Source organism: Tursiops truncatus, chromosome 6 (assembly GCF_011762595.2).
Source record: "Tursiops truncatus isolate mTurTru1 chromosome 6, mTurTru1.mat.Y, whole genome shotgun sequence".
Classification (NCBI taxonomy): domain Eukaryota; kingdom Metazoa; phylum Chordata; class Mammalia; order Artiodactyla; family Delphinidae; genus Tursiops; species Tursiops truncatus.
In genome coordinates, this window is record NC_047039.1 from 8,562,824 (window position 1) to 8,581,763 (window position 18,940).

At 40.7% G+C, this 18,940-nt stretch overlaps 1 protein-coding gene across 2 annotated transcripts in view; it reads right to left on the bottom strand.

Annotated features, from left to right (window-relative positions):
* MTMR9 (myotubularin related protein 9) overlaps positions 1 to 17,912 on the bottom strand; it is a 92,226-nt gene extending 74,314 nt beyond the window's left edge. The window contains exons 1-2 of one of the 2 annotated variants that reach the window (XM_033857569.2): positions 17,092 to 17,912; positions 3,874 to 3,982 (exon numbers count right to left, since the gene is read on the bottom strand). In XM_033857569.2, coding sequence (XP_033713460.1) covers positions 3,874 to 3,982; positions 17,092 to 17,273 — 291 coding nt within the window. In that variant the 5' untranslated portion in view covers positions 17,274 to 17,912. The remainder of the gene's footprint in view (positions 1 to 3,873; positions 3,983 to 17,091) is intronic. The other variant, XM_073805774.1, reaches the window with a different exon arrangement.
* Between the last annotated feature and the right edge of the window lie 1,028 nt (positions 17,913 to 18,940).

Sequence of the window (18,940 nt, forward strand, 5' to 3'; positions counted from 1 at the left end):
AAGCAGCAAAATCAATTAGCATAATTCAAACTGCAGTAATTTTGGAGACACTCAGCTAGAGGCGGAGAAGAGGGCCCAACATCACGCTAACATCCCCAAGCTCTCAGAATAAAGCTACCTCCTTTTAGGTCAGTAGAACCTTTATTTTATTTTATTTTTAAATTTTATTATTTAAAAGATATTCTTTGCAATATTAAAAAATTTTTTTCAGCTTTACTGTGGTATAAATTGACAGCTTTATTAAACTGTAAGATATTTCAAATGTACAAAGTGATGATTTGATACACATGCACATCGCAAAAGGGTTTTTCCCCCATCGAGTTAATTAACACATCCATCACCTCACATATTTACCTTCTGTTGTTGTTTATGAAAACATTTAAGTTCTACTCTCTTAGCAAACTTCAATTACATAATACAGTGTTATCAACTATAGTCCATGTTACACATTAGATTCTCAAACCTTATCTCATAAACATCTGTAACTTTTACCAACCTCTCCCTATTTCACCCACCTCCAGCCCCTGGAAACCACTTTTCTACTCCCTGTTTCTATGTTTGCTTTTTTTTATTTTTTAGATTCCACATATAAGTGATACCATGAATTACTTGTCTTTCTCTGTCTGGCTTATTTCACTTAACACAACCCCCTTCAGTTTCATCCATGTTCTTGCAAATGGCAGGACTGCTTTCTTTTTTTTTTGCGGTACGCGGGCCTCTCTGTTGTGGCCTCTCCCATTGCGGAGCACAGGCTCCGGACGCGCAGGCTCAGCGGCCATGGCTCACGGGCCCAGCCGCTCCACGGCATGTGGGATCTCCCTGGACCCGGGCACGAACCAGTGTCCCCTGCATCAGTAGGCGGACTCTCAACCACTGCACCACCAGGGAAGCCCAGGACTGCTTTCTTTTTTAAGGCTGAATAATATTCCTGTGTGTGTGTGTGTGTGTGTGTGTGTGTGTGTGTGTGTGATTTTCCCTATTCATTCATCCATCAACACACTTAGGTTGTTTCTATACCTTGGCTATTATGAATAATGCTGCAGTGAACATGGGAGTACAGATATTTCTTTAAGACAATGATTTTGTGTTTCCTTCGGATATATACCGAGAAGTGGGATTGCTGGATCATATGGTAGTTCTATTTTTAATTCCTTGAGGAACCTCCATACTGTATTCCATAGTGATCGGTACAACCATTATTTTATTTTATTTTATTTTGCTGTACGCGGGCCTCTCACCACTGAGGCCTCGCCCGCCGCGGAGCACAGGCTCCAGACACGCAGGCCCAGTGGCCATGGTTCACGGGCCCAGCCACTCCGCGGCACGTGGGCTCCTCCCGGACCGGGGCGCGAACCCATATCCCCTGCATCGGCAGGTGGACTCTCAACCACTGCGCCACCAGGGAAGCCCACAACCATTATTTTAAATGCATGTCAGCAACCATTCTGGCAGGCAATAAGCACTCAGGCTCAGACTTGTCGTGATTACATTTCATGTCACTAGAGACAGAACTTTTCCTTTAAACACATTAATGCTCAAAGAACTGAAGTCATTTCAACCCTAAAAGGCCACTGAAACTATATAGAAAATAAGATTCATCTGACTTCCTGCTATAATTTAGAAAACCAAGCACTTGCCAGTTATTCTTCCAATGGGATTCTATTTATGGCAACAGAATATATTTGGGTATATGGATTTTGATAACAAAGAATAGTTCAACCGTGCTTTATAAGAAATGCACTGGTCTTCCCTGGTGGCGCAGTGGTTGAGAATCTGCCTGCTAATGCAGGGGACACAAGTTCGAGCCCTGATCTGGGAGGATCCCACATGCCGCGGAGCAACTAGGCCCGTGAGCCACAACTACTGAGCCTGCGCGTCCGCAGCCTGCGCTCCACAACAAGAGAGGCCGCGATAGTGAGAGGCCCGCGCACCGCGATGAAGAGTGGCCCTCGCTTGCCACAACTAGAGAAAGCCCTCGCACAGAAACGAAGACCCAACACAGCAAAAATAAATTAATTAATAAACTCCTACCCCCAACATCTTCTTTAAAAAAAAAGAAAAGAAATGCACTTATTACTACCAAATTATGTCAAGATGTATGGAAGAAGGGAGGGAAATTGGATGCCAGGAAAAGGCGAGAGGCCAAGTACACCATGTGTATTTACTATGTTGTTAAAACAAGGTCAAATTACTTACTGCTTCTTTTCAGCCGTAAGGCTTCTACATAATCAGTCAGTTTCTACAGAGCTTTAGGTAATATGTGTAGCTAAATAAACAACTGATTAGTGTCAGATGCCAAGAAGTTAAGTAAATGCAATCAGCAAGTGGGGTAATAGGCTTTGCCTTGTTTCTTTACCACAGGCAACTTCACTAACACCCACCATCTATCTTACAAGTTATAAACGGGATAAGAAAAAAAAAATGTGGACAGCTCAGTGAAAATCCAACCCCACAACTGAAAAAAAACACAGGCTCAACTGAAGTGGGTGAGTGGCATTCCCTGGCCCAAACAGCAGGACAGCATTTCCCTTTAACAGCCTAGAAGCCACAGTGCGTTTCTCACTCATGTCAGCAAATTCAGCCAAATCAACATGACTGTGTTATTTCCAAATGATGAATATGTAAGACAAACAGTTCAGCTCATCTTCTCATTTCCTTAAGTAAAATTTAGCAAAAGCAGAAAGAAAAATGCTACATGCCATTTTCTCAGTACCACAACAGTGGTTCCTCTGTTTCTCTATTTTTGTTTAAAAGCCAAATGAGATCCTACAGATTTAAGCCTTTCTGCCGCCTTTAACAGTTAAGCCAATAGCATTTATTTTGCATACAAAGCCCAGATCAGTCACTCAAAGACAGAAGGAAAAAAAAATCAGTGTGTCTCTATAATTACCTAGAAAATACTGTAAACATGAAGTTAATTGCTATAATTTAGTGGCAATGATTTAAAATAAAGCAACTTAAAATCTGAGGGTATACCAAAATCGTTTAAAATGGGAAAGAAAACAGTGTGAGCTCTTCAATTTAAATATTAAATTATCCAAGTAAAATTTCTATTATTTGTAATCTGAACAGATATTCAATATCATTTCTGTAAATATAAAATACATCCTGTCTTAAGCAAACATAATTATGGAAATTCAGATTTACTAAAAACAAACAAGACTACAATCATTGTTGATAATTACTTGCTTTACAAAAGAAATAACGTTTTTAAAAAGTCTCAGCATTTATATACACACAATGGAATATTATTCAGCCTTAAAAGGGAAGGAATTCCTGTCACATGCTACAACATCCATAAACCCAGAAGAATAACCAGCATTAAAAACTGCTGTAAGTCAATAAAATCTTTTTACATTCCTATAACAATGACTCAGGGTGAGGCTCTTCCATTCAGTCTTCAATATTTGAGTCACAAACATGACTAAATATCTAAAAGAAACATATAGGGGCAGGACAGGAATAAAGACTCAGACGTAGAGAATGGACTTGAGGACACAGGGAGGGGGAAGGGTAAGCCGGGACGAAGTGAGAGAGTGGCATGGACTTACATATATTACCAAATGTAAAATAGATAGCTAGTGGGAAGCAGCTGCATAGCACAGGGAGATCAGCTCGGGGCTTTGTGACCACCTAGAGGGGTGGGATAGGGAGGGTGGGAGGGAGACGCAAGAGGGAGGAGATATGGGATATATTTATATGTATAGCTGATTCACTTTGTTATAAAGCAGAAACTAACACACCATTGTAAAGCAATTATACTCCAATAAATAAAGATGTTAAAAAAAAACATAAGAGCTACAGTGAAGCAGAAAATAAGGTTCCTTTTAATGATTATTTATTTTCATCACATTTTGCTTCCAAAATACTTACCTCAATGGAACTGGCTATATTCAAACATTCCTCCATTCCAGGAATATCCAACTGAATAATTCGAAAATCCTTACATTTTATGATGATGGTACCCAGTGGTCCCACAAACCTATAAAAAATTATAAATTATGCTTAGGGACCTATATACTCCCCACTCAAAGTATATGATTATTTCTTTAAAAAGAGGAGGTTATAATCACCATCTACACAGGCAGACCTTCTTTTATTGCACTTCACTTTATTGAGCATTGCAGATATTGAGTTTTTTAAAGATTGAATGTTTGTGGCAACCCTGTGTCCAGCAAGTCTATCAGCACCATTTTTCCAACAGCATTTGCTCACTTCATCTCTCTGCATCACATTTTGGTAATTCTTACAATATTTCAAACTTTATTATTATTGTTGTTGTTGTTATTATATTTGTTATGGTGATCTGTGATCAGTGATCTTTGATGTTACTATTTTAATTGTTTTGGGGCACCAGTAACCATGCCCATATACTACAGTGAACTTAATTGATAAATGTGTGTCCTCTGACTGCCCCACCAACTGCTGTTTCCCCATCTCTCTCTCTCTCCTCAGGCCTCCCTATTCCCTTAGACACAAAAATATTGAAATTAAGCCAATTAATTACTCTATAATGCCCTCTAAGAGCTCAAGTAAAAGGAAGAGTCACACATCTCACTTTAACATCAAAAGCTAAAAAGGATTAAGCTTAGTGAGGAAGTCGAGACAGGCCAAAAGTTACACCTCTTATGACAAATAAGTAGCAAGGTGTGAATGCAAAGGAAAAGTCCTTGAAGGAAATTAAAAGTGTTACTCCAGGGCTTCCCTGGTGGCGCAGTGGTTGAGAGCCTGCCTGCCGATGCAGGGGACACGGGTTCGTGCCCCGGTCCGGGAAGATCCCACATGCCGCGGAGCGGCTGGGCCCGTGAGCCATGGCCGCTGAGCCTGCGCGTCCAGAGCCTGTGCTCTGCAACGGGAGAGGCCACAACAGTGAGAGGCCCGCGAACCGCACGCGCCCCCCCAAAAAAAAAAGAAGTGTTACTCCAGTGAACACATGAATGATAAGAAAGCAAAACAGCCTAATTGCCGATATGAAGAAAGTTTTAGTGGTCTGGATAGAAGATCAACCAGCCACAACATTCCCGTAAATCAAAGCCTAATCCAGAGCAAGGCCCTAACTCTAATTCTCTGAAGGCAGAGACAGGCAAGAAACCTATGAAAGAAAAGTCTGAAGCTAGCACAAGTTGGTTCATGAGATTTAAGGAAAGAAGCCATCTCCATAACATAAAAGTAAAAGCAAAGCAGCAAGTGCTGATGTAGAAGAAGCAGCAAGTTATCCAGGAGATCTAGCTAAGATAATTCATGAAGGCAGCTGCACTAAACAACAGATTTTCAAGGTAGACAAAGCCTTATATTGGAAGGAGATGCCATCTGAGGACTTCCGTAGCTAGAGAGGAGAAGTCAGTGCCTGGCTTCAAAGATTCTAAGGACAGATGGACCCTCTTGTTAGGGGATAATGTGACTAGTGACTTTAAGCTGAAACCAATGCTCATATACCATTCCCAAAGTCCTAGCTAGGGCCCTTAAGAATTATGTTAAATCTACTCTGCCTGTGCTCTATAAATGGAACAACAAAGCCTGGATGACAACACATCTGTTTACAACATGGTTTACTAAGTATTTTAAGCTCACTGTTGAGACCTATTGTTCAGAAAGATTCCTTTCAAAATATTACTGCTCAATGACAATGCACGTGATCACCCATTATCTGATGGAGACGTTCAATGACATTAATGTTGTTTTCATGCCTGTTAACACAATGCCCATTCTGCAGACCATGGATCAAGGAGTAATTTTCACTTTCAAATCTTATTATTTAAGAAATATATTTCAGGGACTTCCCTGGTGGCACGGTGGTTAAGAATCCACCTGCCAATGCAGGGGACACAGGTTCGAGCCCTGGTCTGGGAAGATCCCACATGCTGCGGAGCAACTAAGCCCATGAGCCACAACTACTGAGCCTGCGTGCCACAACTACTGAAGCCCATATGCCTAGAGCCCGTGCTCCGCAACAAGAGAAGCCACCGCAATGAGAAGCCCACACACCGCAACGAAGAGTAGCCCCCACTCGCCGCAACTAGAGAAAGCCCACACACAGCAACAAAGACGCGACGCAGCCAAATATTAATTAATTAATTAGTTAATTTTTTAAAAAAAGAAACAGATTTCAAAAGGCTATAGCTGCAATACATAGTGATTCTTCTGCTAGAACGGGGCAAAGTAAATTGAAACTTTCTGGAAAGGATTCACCATTCTAGATGCCATTAAGAATATCTGTGATTCATGGGAAGCGGTCAAAATATTAACATTAACAGGAGTTTGGAAGAAGTTGATTCCAACCCTCAAGGATAATGTTGAGGGGTTCAAGACTTCAGTGAAGGAAGTCACTGCAGATGTGGTGGAAATAGCAAGAGAACTAGAATTAGAAGTGAAGTCTGAAGGTGTGAATGAACTGCTGTAGTCTCATGATAAAACTTTAATGGATAAGGAGTTGAACAAAGTGTTTTCTTGAAATGGAATCTACACCTGATGAAGATTGTTGAAATGACAACAAAGGATTTAGAATATTACATAAACTTAGTTGATAAAGCAGCAAGAGGGTTTGAAAGGATTCACTCTGATTTTGAAAAAAGTTCTACTGTGGGAAAAATGCTATCAAACAGCATTGCATGCTACAAAGAGATTGTTCTTGAAAGGAAAGAATCAATGTGGCAAACTTCACTGCTGTCTTATTTTAAGAAATTTTCACAGCCACCTCAACCTTCAGCACCCATCACCCTGATCAGTCAGCATTCATCAGCACTGAGGCAAGACCCTCCACCAGCAAAAAGATTACAACTCACTGAAGGCTCAGATGATGATTAGCGTTTTTTAGCAATAAAGTATTTTTTAATTAAGGTATGTACACTGTTGTTTTAGATATAATGCTACTGCACACTTAATAAACTACAGTATAGTGTATAATAACTTTTACATGCATTGGGAAACCAAAAAATTCATGTGACTTTCTTTATTGTCATATTGGCTTTACTGAGGTGGTCTGGAACTAAACCTGCAATACCTCCACCGTGTGCCTGTATTCAACTTTCTTCTCCCCTAGTAATCTAATTAAGGAAGAATCAAGCCTGCATCATTAAAATGTGAGCCACAAATAATTTTAAATATATTTAATTTTTTTTTCAAATATATAAAGTAATTCATGCTAGGCCAATTCATTTAATGGAGATTATTAGGGGCCTTACTGCAAATTATAGGAAAAACAGATCTGTAATTAATGTATTAAGTGTTTGTGTAGAGATATTTCCAAAGCATAGAAAAACAGTTCATTTCAGATTTTACTTACTTCCAAACTTACAACAGTTGATTTGAAAAATAAGTATCTTTTGTTCAGTCTTTAAAACCTATTAACTTGCAATATCTATTCTAAGTCAAGGAAAACTTCAGAGTAAATGCCACGTGTAATCATAAATTTTGTATCAGTAAGTTTTGAACAAATTTAATTTTACCTTAGTTGGGATTTTTGTCTTCCTTTTCTTTTTTTTTTTTTTTTTGTCTGCACTTGCTGATAGCTCTGATTTTTCTTTTGCTTTGCCACTGACTGCCCCAATTCTTTCCCATTAATACTTCTGAGTATTCCCTAAACTAAGAATTCTTAGATTGATCTAAAGCAGATAATTTTATTTATACTGTGCCTAGCTTAGGAAAATGACTCCTACAGCTACTCTTCCCAAATTCTACTTCAACTGTAAATACCCCCATGCCCAACATCACTGCACTGTGAATTTGGATAAGCAAAAATTATCAACATGGGTCAAATCCTAGCAAAGAAAATTCCACCAGATATCCACAACTAAACAACACAGTGGAATGCCTCTTATGAAATGTATTTTGAAAACTCATACTCTTGGCACTTCCACTTCTGGCAAAAGTGGAATAACAGAGACCAGATTTACCCTCCTACCTGAAACAACCAAAATAACTGGGCAAAATATAAGGAAAGACTGTTTTCAAGACACTGAACATCAGACAACAAAGAACAGAGCTCTCTGGGAGATGGGTGAGTTCAGTGACTGCCCCAATTTACTGTTTTGAGATTTTCCAAGTTATAGTGAAGGGAGAGGAAAACTGGGTGGGGTTGAGAGTCTGAGGAGACCACCTATATTAGGAAAGAAGGAAATTAATGAAGAAAATTTGGGTCTCAAATTAGTGACCTCAGATTCCACTATACTAGAAATAGAACAGCAAGATAAATCCAAAGCAGAGAAAATTAAATAAAGATAAAAAGAAAAAAAATTAATGAAATAAGAGAAGATTCTAGGGAAAAACAATAAAAGCAAAAATGACTCTTTCAAAAGACCAATAAAAGTGATAAAATTCTAGCCAGACTGATCAGGAATAAAGAAAGTCACAATTTACCAATGTCAGAAATGAGAGAGGTTACAATCACTACAGACTCCACAGACATTAAAAAATAATAAGGGAATATTAGGAACAATTTTATGCCAATAAATTCAACAAGGTAAATGATATGGACAAATTCCTCAGAAGATACAAACTACTAAAGCTCATTCAAGAATAAATAACCTGGTTAGAGCTATATCTACTAAATAAACTGAAATTTTCAATAAAATCTTCCCCACAAAGAAAACTCCAGTCCTGGGTGGCTTCACTGATGAATTCTATAAAACATTTAAGGAAAAAATACTATTAAGTCAAGACACACTCTTCCAGAAAACTGAGAAGAGGCAATTACTTCTCAATTCACACCTAAAGTCCAGCATTTCCCAAATACAAAACCCAAAAACATTACAAGAAAACTACAGACAAATATCCCTCATAGACATAGATGTAAAATTTCTAAACAAAACATTAGCAAACTAAATCCAACAATATATAAAAAGGATAATGTATCACGAGCAAATGGGGTTTATTCCCAAAATGCAAGGGTGGTTTAACAAAGTAATTTACCATATTAACAAACTGAAAAAGAAAAACAATATGCTTATCTCGATAGATATAGAAAAAGCATTGACAAAATCCAACAGCTATTCATGATTTTAAAATGAAACAAAACCACCCAACTCTCAGCAAACTAGGAACAGAAGTGAACTTCTTCCACCTGATAAGAGCATTTACAAAAACTAAAAAACTAAAAAACTCTACCACTAATAGCATACTTAATGAGAAAGACTGAATGCTTTCTCACTAAGATCAGGAATAATACAAGGATGTTCCCTCTCACCACTTCTACTCAACATTGTACTGGACTTCCCTGGTGGCGCAGTGGTTAAGAATCTGCCTGCCAATGCAGGGGACATGGGTTTGAGCCCTGGTCCAGGAAGATCCCACATGATGCAGGGCAACTAAGCCCAGGCGCCACAACTACTGAGCCTGCGCTCTAGAGTCCATGAGCCACAGCTACTGAGGCCGTGCCGCACAACGAAGAGTAGTCCCCACTTGCCGTAACTAGAGAAAGCCCATGCACAGCAACGAAGATGGAATGCAGCCAAAAATAAAATAAATTAAAATTTTTATAAATGATTAATACAAACAAGTAACTGGAAACTGAAATTTGAAAAATATCACTTGAAATAGCATAAAAAATATGAAATACATAGAGGAAATTCTGACAAAAGATGTGAAAGACCTGTGAGTGAAAACTATAAAACATGGCTGAAAGAAATTTGAGACCTAAATAAGATAATGGAGAGATTTGTTCGTAAGTCAGAAGACTCAATATTATGATATCCTAGGTTAATTCTCATCAAGTTCACTTATCAACAGGTTCACCACAATTCTCACAACAGGCCTTTCTTAAAAAGAAATTGACAAGCTGATTCTAAAATTCATATGGAGGAATTCCCTGGCGGTCCAGTGGTTAGGATGCCATGCTTTCACGGACAAGGGTGCGGGTTCAATCCCTGGTCGGGGAAGATCCTGCAAGCTGCACAGCACAGCCAAAAATAAATAAATAAATAAATATTTTAAAAATTCATATGGAAATGCAAATGACCTCAAATAACCAAAACAACTTGGAATAAGAACAAAATCAGACAGCTAACACTATATAATTTAAAGACTTAATATAAAAATAAAGACTGTGGCAGCAATGGCATCAAACAGATCAATGGAATAGAACAGAAAGTCTAGAAATATATTCACTTATATATGGACAAAGGTGTGCAAAGACAATTCATTGAAGAAAAGGCAGACTTTTCAAGAAATGGTGCTACAACGATCAGATATCTATATGAAAAAAAGAATTTGGATCTATACATGAACCATATACAAAACTAACTAAAAATGGATCATGTATCTAAACCTAAAACTATAAAACTTCTAGAAGAAAACACGGGAGAAAATCTTTGTGACCTCTGGTTAGGCAAAGGTTTCTTAGCTATCACAACCCCAGTCTATAAAAGAGCTAATAAACTATATGTCTTCAAAATTTTAAATGCTTGCTCTCTGAAAGACACAGTTAAGGAGAATAAAAAGACAAGCCACAGACTGAGAGAAAACATTTGCAAATCTTATATTTGATAAAAGACTTGTATCAGAATATACTTAGAAAAAAAAAACCCTCAAAACTTAACAAGGGAAAGGATTCTGGAAGACAGTGGAATCAGAAGCATTAGGAATCTGTCTTCCCACCTAGATAACAATTGCACTGGCAGAATCTCTTTGCTGTACCTATTTTGGAACTCTGATGTCTATTAAAGGCTTGCAACTTCCAGGGAAAGACTTGGATAATAAATTGCAGTTAATTTTGGATATATTCAGCTCTTAGCAAAATAGCAGCTACCCATTCCCCACCCCCACCCAAGTGACAAGCAGCTGTGTGTATGTTCCTGGAGCAGCTTGCACACAGCTTACAGGAGCCAGGGTGGGCAGAAAGCACCCTGTCCTCCAAATATCAGGGGTCTGTGCTGTGATTGTAGATTGCTGTTTCTGATCACAGAGGTGCAAAGACGCAGGCAGCCATTGTTGCAATTCCTCCCACTGTTGCAAGCTGCCTCCAGCCCCCAATCAGTGACTTTCAGTGGATTTACAGGGTCAGCTCTCTTCCCACTCCTCTTCATTTTTCACTTTCCCCCTTTCAGGAACCAGACATTAAAGATCAGGACATTTGAAAACAACTGTATATATAGGAAAATTAGGAAGTGACTGTGACTACACATACCCAGGCTCAGAAAAGACGAGAAAGCCTTAAGTTTACACCTCAGGCTGATCCTTGGTATATAGACATCCTACAGCAGTCAAAAAAGCAAAAATAATAAACAAAAGAAACCCCCCAAAACAGCAAACCCTGGGGACGAGGGAGAATCTGTTTTCCAGAGTTACCACATTATTAGATCTAAATGTCCAGTGTTGAGCAAGAAAAAAAAAATCACAAGGCAGAGAAATTATCAGGAAAGCATGGCCCATTCAAAAGGTAAAAAATAAACAGAAACTGTCCCTGAAAAAGACTTGATGGAAGATGATATCTTAGACAAAGACTTTAACAGTCTTAAAGATGCTCAAAGAACTAAAGGAAGGTATGGAGAAAGTCAAGAATATAATGTGTGAACAAAACAGAAATATCAATAAAGAGATAGAAAACGTAAAAAAAGAAAAGAAAAAACAAATTCTGGAGCTGAAAAGTATAAGAACTGAAATCAAAAATTCACAAGAGGGATTCAAAAGCAGATTCTCAGAAAGCAGAAGAAAGAATCAGCAAACTTAAAGACAGGACAATGGAAGTTATCAAGTCTGAGAAACAGAAAGAAAAAAAGATTAAAGAAAAGTGACCTGTGAGGTACCAACAAGCAGACCAACACACACACAGTGGGAGTTCCAGAAAGAGAAGAGAGAAAGAAAAGGGCAGAGAGGATATTTGAGAAAATAATGGCTGAAAATTTCCCAAATTTGATGAAAGACATGACTATAAACATCCAAAAACCTCAATGAACTCAAAGTAAGATTAACTCAAAGAGACCCACACCAGGAACTCAAAAACTCTGCAGCTAGAAGACAGTGGGCTGATATATTCAAAGTGCTGAAAGGAAAAACTGTCAACTAAAATCTGATATCCAGCAAAACTGTCCTTCAAAAGTGAGGGAGAAATTAAGACATTCCCAGATAAACAAAAGCTGTGGGAGCTTGTGAGCACTAGACCTGCTCTGCAAGAAATACTCATGGGAATCCTGCAAGCTGAAATGAGAGGACACTAGATAGTAACTTGAAGCTGAATGAAGAAATAAATATCTCAAAAAGGTAAAATAAAAGGCAATTATAAAAGCTAGTATTGGGACTTGCCTGGTAGCGCAGTGGTAAGAATCCGCCTGCCAATACAGGGGACATGGGTTCGAGCCCTGGTCTGGGAAGATCCCACATGCTGCAGAGCAGCTAAGCCCGTGTGCCACAACTACTGAGCCTGTGTTCTAGAGCCTGCGAGCCACAACTACTGAGTCCACGTACCACAACTACTGAAGCCCACACACCTAGAGCCCGTGCAACAAAGAGAAGCCACCACAATGAAAAGCCCACACACCGCAATGAAGAGTAGCCCCCACTCGCCACAACTAGAGAAAGCCCACGTGCAGCAACGAATACCCAACACAGCCAAAAATAAAGTTACTTTTTTTTAAAATCTAGTATTATTGTAACAATGGTTTGTAAACGCCCATTTTATTTTCTACATCATTTAAGAGACTAATACATTTAAAAGAATTACTAGATTATGTTTTCAGGCCCAAATACATAAAAATGTAATTTTATGACATCAATGGAAAGCAGTGGGGACAGAGCTATAAAGGAGTAGAGTTTTTGTATGTTTTTGAAGTTAAGCTGGTATAAACTCAAATTAGAGTATTATAACTTTAGGATGTTAAATTTAATCCCCATGGTAACCACAAAGAAAAAAGCTACAGAATATACACAACAGTAAATGAGAAAAAATTTTAAACATTTCATTACAATAAAATCAACTATGTGCAAAAGAAGACAATAATGAAGGAAATGAGGGACAGAAAAGCTTTAAGGCATATAGAGAACAAACAGCACAATGACAGAAGTAAGTCCCTCCTTACCAATAATTACTTTAAATGTAAACGGATTAAACTGTCAAAGGATAGACATTGGCAGAATGGATAAAAACATGATCTGGGCTTCCCTGGTGGCGCAATGGTTGAGAGTCCGCCTGCCGATGCAGGGGACACGGGTTCATGCCCCGGTCCAGGAAGATCCCACGTGCTGCGGAGCGGCTAGGCCCGTGAGCCATGGCCGCTGAGCCTGCGCGTCCGGAGCCTGTGCTCCGCAACGGGAGAGGCCACAACGGTGAGAGGCCCGCGTACCACAAACAAACAAACAAAAAAAACCATATGATCTAACTATAGTGTCTCACAAGAGACTCACTTGAGATCCAAAGACACAAACACGTTGAAATTGAAGGAATGGAGGAAAAAGATATTCCAAGCAAACAGTAACCAAAAGACAGCAAAGAAGGCTTTACTAGTATTAGACAAAATAGTCTATAAATCAAAACTGGTTATGAGAGACAAAGGACATTATCCATTAATAAAAGGTTCAACACAGCAAGAAGGTGTAACAATTATAAACATTTACACATCTTATGACAATCAAAATATTTGAAGCAAAATCAGACAGAAGTGAAAGGAGAAATAGACAGTTCTACAATAACAGTTGGAGACCAAACAGATATACATATGGAAACAGAGGACTTAATACAATAAACTAACTAGACCTAACAGACATAAACATGCTACCCAACAACAATAGGATACACATTCTTCTCAAGTGCACATGGAACAATTTTCAGGATAGACTGTATGTTAGGCCACAAATCAAGTCTCAACAGATTTTAAAAGACAGATATAGAGACCTCCCTGGCAGTCCAGTGGTTAAGACTCTGAGCTTCCACTGCAGGGGGTATGGGTTAGATCCCTGGTATGGGAACTAAGATCCCACATACCGCTAGGTGCAGCAAAAAAAAAAAAAAAAAAAGATATCATACAAAGTATCTTCTCTGACCACATGGGATGAAGTTAGAAATCAGTAACAAAAGTAAAATTGAGAAATTCACCAAATTATGGAAATTAATACACTTTTAAACAACCAATGGATCAAAGAAGAAATCACAAGGGAAATTATAAAACACAGACAAAAAAAATGAAAACAAAAACGTGACATTACAAAACTTATGGGGCACAGCAAAAGCTGTATATATTATATATACATATATATAAAACCACCTGATAATATGATAAATCAGTCAAGGATGGGTTGTTAGATGATGGTTTTAGGAAAACTAGCTTGCTACATGAAGAAAAACAAAGTTGGATTCTTATCACACTTGAAACAAAGGTAGAATACAAATGAATTAAAGACCTAAAAATGAAGGGTAAAACTATAAAGCTAATATGGAAGAAAAGTAGGAGAATATCCTAGTAATTTTGGGATAAGGAAGGACTTCTTAAGACTTAAAAAGCACAAACCATAAAGTATCAATGAATTTTGTATTAAAATTAGAACTTCTGTTCCACAAAGGGCACCACACAAAAGTTAACAAATGGGTGAGAGAGATGCAGAAGATATCTGCAATGTCTAAGCGAAGAATTAATACCTAGAGAGTATATAAGGAACTGGTGCCAAAAAAAAAAAAAAAAATCACCAGATAAACACCAAGGCGGGCTTCCCTGGTGGCGCTGTGGTTGAGAGTCCGCCTGCCGATGCAGGGGACACGGGTTCGTGCGGCGGTCCGGGAAGATCCCACATGCCGCGGAGCGGCTGGGCCCGTGAGCCATGGCCGCTGAGCCTGCGCGTCCGGAGCCTGTGCTCCGCAACGGGAGAGGGTCCGGAGCCTGTGCTCCGCAACGGGAGAGGCCACAACAGTGAGAGGCCCGCGTACCACCAAAAAAAAAAAAAAAAAAAAAAAAAAAAAAGAAAGAAAGAAACACCAAGGAAATTCACAGGCAATCCACAGAAAGGGAAAAATATTTTTAATGATTTGCTAACAAATCACTGCCCTTCTACAATCCATTTTCTGCCAGCTACCAGAATCATCTTCTAGAAGTCTAGCGATTGCTACTTCCACGCTTTCAACTCTCCAAGGCTTCCCATGAAAACCATCCCAATGGCGTAACAGGCCCTACACCATCTGGCCCCTGCTTATCCCTCCAACCACGTTTCTGCCGTCTCCCTAGTCCCCCTAGCTTCTACCCCGTGCTCACTGCCCTCCTGCCACACCTGCCTCTTTGTTCTTCCTCCTACAAGCCAGGCATGGTCCTGTCTCAAGTCTCTGCCTTTGCATTCCCTTTGGCTGGAACGCTCCTTCCTCCAATATTAACACTGCAGGCTTCCTCCCTTCATTAATTCAAATGTCACTTGTCTTCTTGAACTGACTCCAGGCATTCTCCATCCTAACATCTTCCTTTATTTTCCTTCCTGGCATTTATTACCTGACGTTGTTATATATTTATTTGTTGACTTATGTGAACGTCCATCTCCTCCACTAGTACATAAGCTCCTCATCTGTCTTAGTCACCACTGCATCTGCACAGCCCAGACAGAACTCAGCATATAGGAGACACATGGAAGTAACTCTTTTGAAAGCAACAACTCAACAAACTCTGATCTGACCATTAGCTAGCTAGCTCTTTCCATTACATCATGCTGCTTCCCAGGAAAAAGATAAATGTGTACAGTTTGTCATTTCTCCCCTAACAGATTAAAAAGTGCTTATCTTAAATACTTGGTTTAGCCCAACCAGGCCCAGCGTGTAGTGAATGCTAGGTAAATACGATGAAATGAGAGAGTGAAAAGCAACCACAGAAAGAGGTAAGGAAGAAAGAAAAGAGTTGGTGGCATGAAGAAACTCTAATTTGTATTCTATGGCACCACTGACCATTCAGTGGTTAATCCTTTTACTTCCTATGTGCCTATCTGCCCATGCCACAGTTTTGAAGGAGATAAAAATTAACCAAATTTGTGTCCTGGCTCCAAGGAGCTAACATATATGTAACTATCAAAATACAGATTGTAAAATATACTTATGAAAGAGGTATAATTAAAGAGCTATAGGATTTCAAGGTGAGGGGAATTACTTCTCATTGTGGGATTAACAGAAGAACCTGTGAAAGGGATGGCAGATTGAAATGGTTAAACTGAATATTGATAGATGAGTAACAGCTGAAAACTTTTACACAGGAGAAGGTGATCTCAGGAATCTATCTAATAGGAGCCCTCTGCTTGAAAAAATAAATTTACCACCACTTCACCCGTTTTGTTTACCTTCTACTATTACAAAGTATTTTCTTTTAAGGCATAACCTCTCTAGGAATCTTCTTAATACTGTACCCAAATTCTCTTGAGAGGTAATAGAAAAAGCTGTTGTCATTCATTTATACTTTAGTGTTCACTGGATAACCAATTTACCTTCTTCTGGCTAGAGTAAGTACAAAGCCATTGGGGAAATGATAATTCTGACTGCAAAGAAGTATAACTTTTTGTCTCTGAGGCACTACCCTGGAAAGACAGAGTCTGGGGTGCAAAATAAGAGGTTAATTAATTAATACCTTTGTTGAAGAGCCTACTCTGTCCTTTCCAAAAGCCAAACAGAGTAAAAATAAATAAAAGACATTATAATCTCCCATAATGGGAAGTCTTAAATCGATGACCCAGAAGGTAAGAAATAAGGAGAAATATGATAAACTGAACATTTTTGAGAGGAGGGGAAAAGGTTTTATGGAATTTAGACACTACATACTAAAGTCTACATACTCGAAAGTGGCAAGTAAAGACTCTACCTAAATCACATTCAATCACAATTTCATGAACCTTGATGGACAATTAACATTCAGGGAATATGACGGTGCAAGCAAAAGAAATTTTAAAAGAAAACGTTGCATATCCCCCCACATGGTGTTATGTACCAAAAATGATAATCACGATAACAACCACGTGATAACCCAGCCAAACTGAATGGAAACCAGGGATCTCATTTGGATGGTTTTCTGCTTTCTAAAACTCAAATCCTCAATCTAAGCCAGAGGGGGCTCGATCTGCTGGCTGGTTGGGCGATGGGACGCGTTTCCGCAGACCTGCACCTGAGGACCCCAGGTTCCCCGCGGAATAGGGGGTGGGACAGGTACTCACCGCTTATCGATGGCGTCGATGTTTGAATGGAGGAGCCACAGCTCCTCCGTGTTGTCCTGCCGGGAGGACAGGATCAGGTGGTGGCCAGTAAGACACAAGGTCCCCTCGACGGCCGGGTAGAAAGGCCGGTGCAGCACCACATTGTCCACCCGTGGGGTCTTAATCAGCTCCGCAAACTCCATGTTCCCCAGCGGCCGGAGCCAAGGGACTGCCGAGTCCCGGAGGGGCGAGACGGTTACGCCGCCGCTGGGCTGAAGGGAATGCCCAGGCGCTGGGCAGGCAGAAGGGGCGGGGACGCGGGCGGGGAGGTCGTGCCCCGCCCCAGGCTGGGGTGGGCGCGGCGAGGCCTGTGGCCACCGTCACAGGCCCCGGGAAAGCCGGGGCTGGACCGGGGCTGGGCCAGGCCGGACGTCGCTCCCTCACCGCTCTGTTCCCCCAGGCCCAGGACTCGGGCAGAGAGAACGCTCCGCGACAGGCCCAGCCGCCACCGCCGCCAGCTGAGGACCCGGCCTCGGGGCGGGCAGGCTGAGGGGACAAGAGGGAGGCCGACCCAGGGCCACTTTCCACGTCCGAGACGCTACGGACTCCTGGCTGAAGTAGCTACTCGCAGCCGGAGCTTAAAGCAGCTCCGGGCGGAAGCGGCGGGCTCGAAACTCGGAAGACAGAGGAGTCCGATCCGGAAGTCGGTCCCCGCCTAGGTCCGATGAGAATGCTTCCGGAAACACAGCAGGAATCGAAGATTTGTGTTCCTAGCAGGAAAAAGCTCTACCTGCAAGCCAACCGCCGCACCCGCCACCCCTACAAACATTCCGTTTGAGAAAAGGCTAGGGAAAAAGGGACGACGAGAAGACGTCCCTGACCTGCCTCCCTCCACTTGAGCAGTAATCCCTTTTCAGAGCGTGGGGCTGCCGTAAATTTTGGCGATTTTCATCCATTGGCCGTGAAGAGATGACTCATGGGATTGAGGCGGTGATTGTGACCACACAGAAGCGCCAGGTGTAAGGGAGGGGCACGGCTGGACGCCGCAGACGCCCAGAGGGCGAGCGCCAAGGTGCTGTGACCTGGAACAAGAAAGAGGAAAAGCATACAAACATCTATGAAAGGGACCTAGGTAGAAATACGTACAGTGCACCGAAGAGGAAGTGACCAATCCTATGCTTTGCGGAAACTCAAGTGACGCGCTAAAACAGTTTATGTAGCAGAACGGGCTTCAGTCTAGGTCTATGAAATTCAAGGAATTGAGCCTTGGTCACCACCGCACAGCCTTCCCATTAAATACAATCCAACTGAACTACTTCCAGACACCTTAACTATGCCAGAAATTTACCTGGTGTCTCCCTCCCCTTTTAAACTAACATTTTCATACTAAAATAGGGCATTAGAGGGGAAATATGCAAGGGTTTAAGACCCGGTCTACTGTTACTTCATTAACCTTTGATATCTTCACCATCTAGAACCTAAGAACAGCGAGTTGGCTTAAGTCTCAGAATAAAGACAAAATAAATTGCCTGAATTCTCATCAGATCACCCAACACGTGTCCCTGCTTCAGTCCTTGTCCTAACTAAAACGTTCTCTTTCTTAAAACAAACCCCTTTATGAGATTGTTACAGCTGAGAGCCCAGTTTTATGTTGATTGTCTACAATAGAAAAACAACCATCAGAAAAGAAAGAATGAGCGGAAACGATTTATAAAGTTTTGTTTTTAATTTTGGAATTTTTTTTTTTTTAATTGGTACGCGGGCCTCTCACTGCAGTGGCCTCTCCCGTTGCGGAGTGCAGGCTCCGGATGCGCAGGCTCAGCGGCCATGGCTCACGGGCCCAGCCGCTCCGCCCTGACCGGGGCACGAA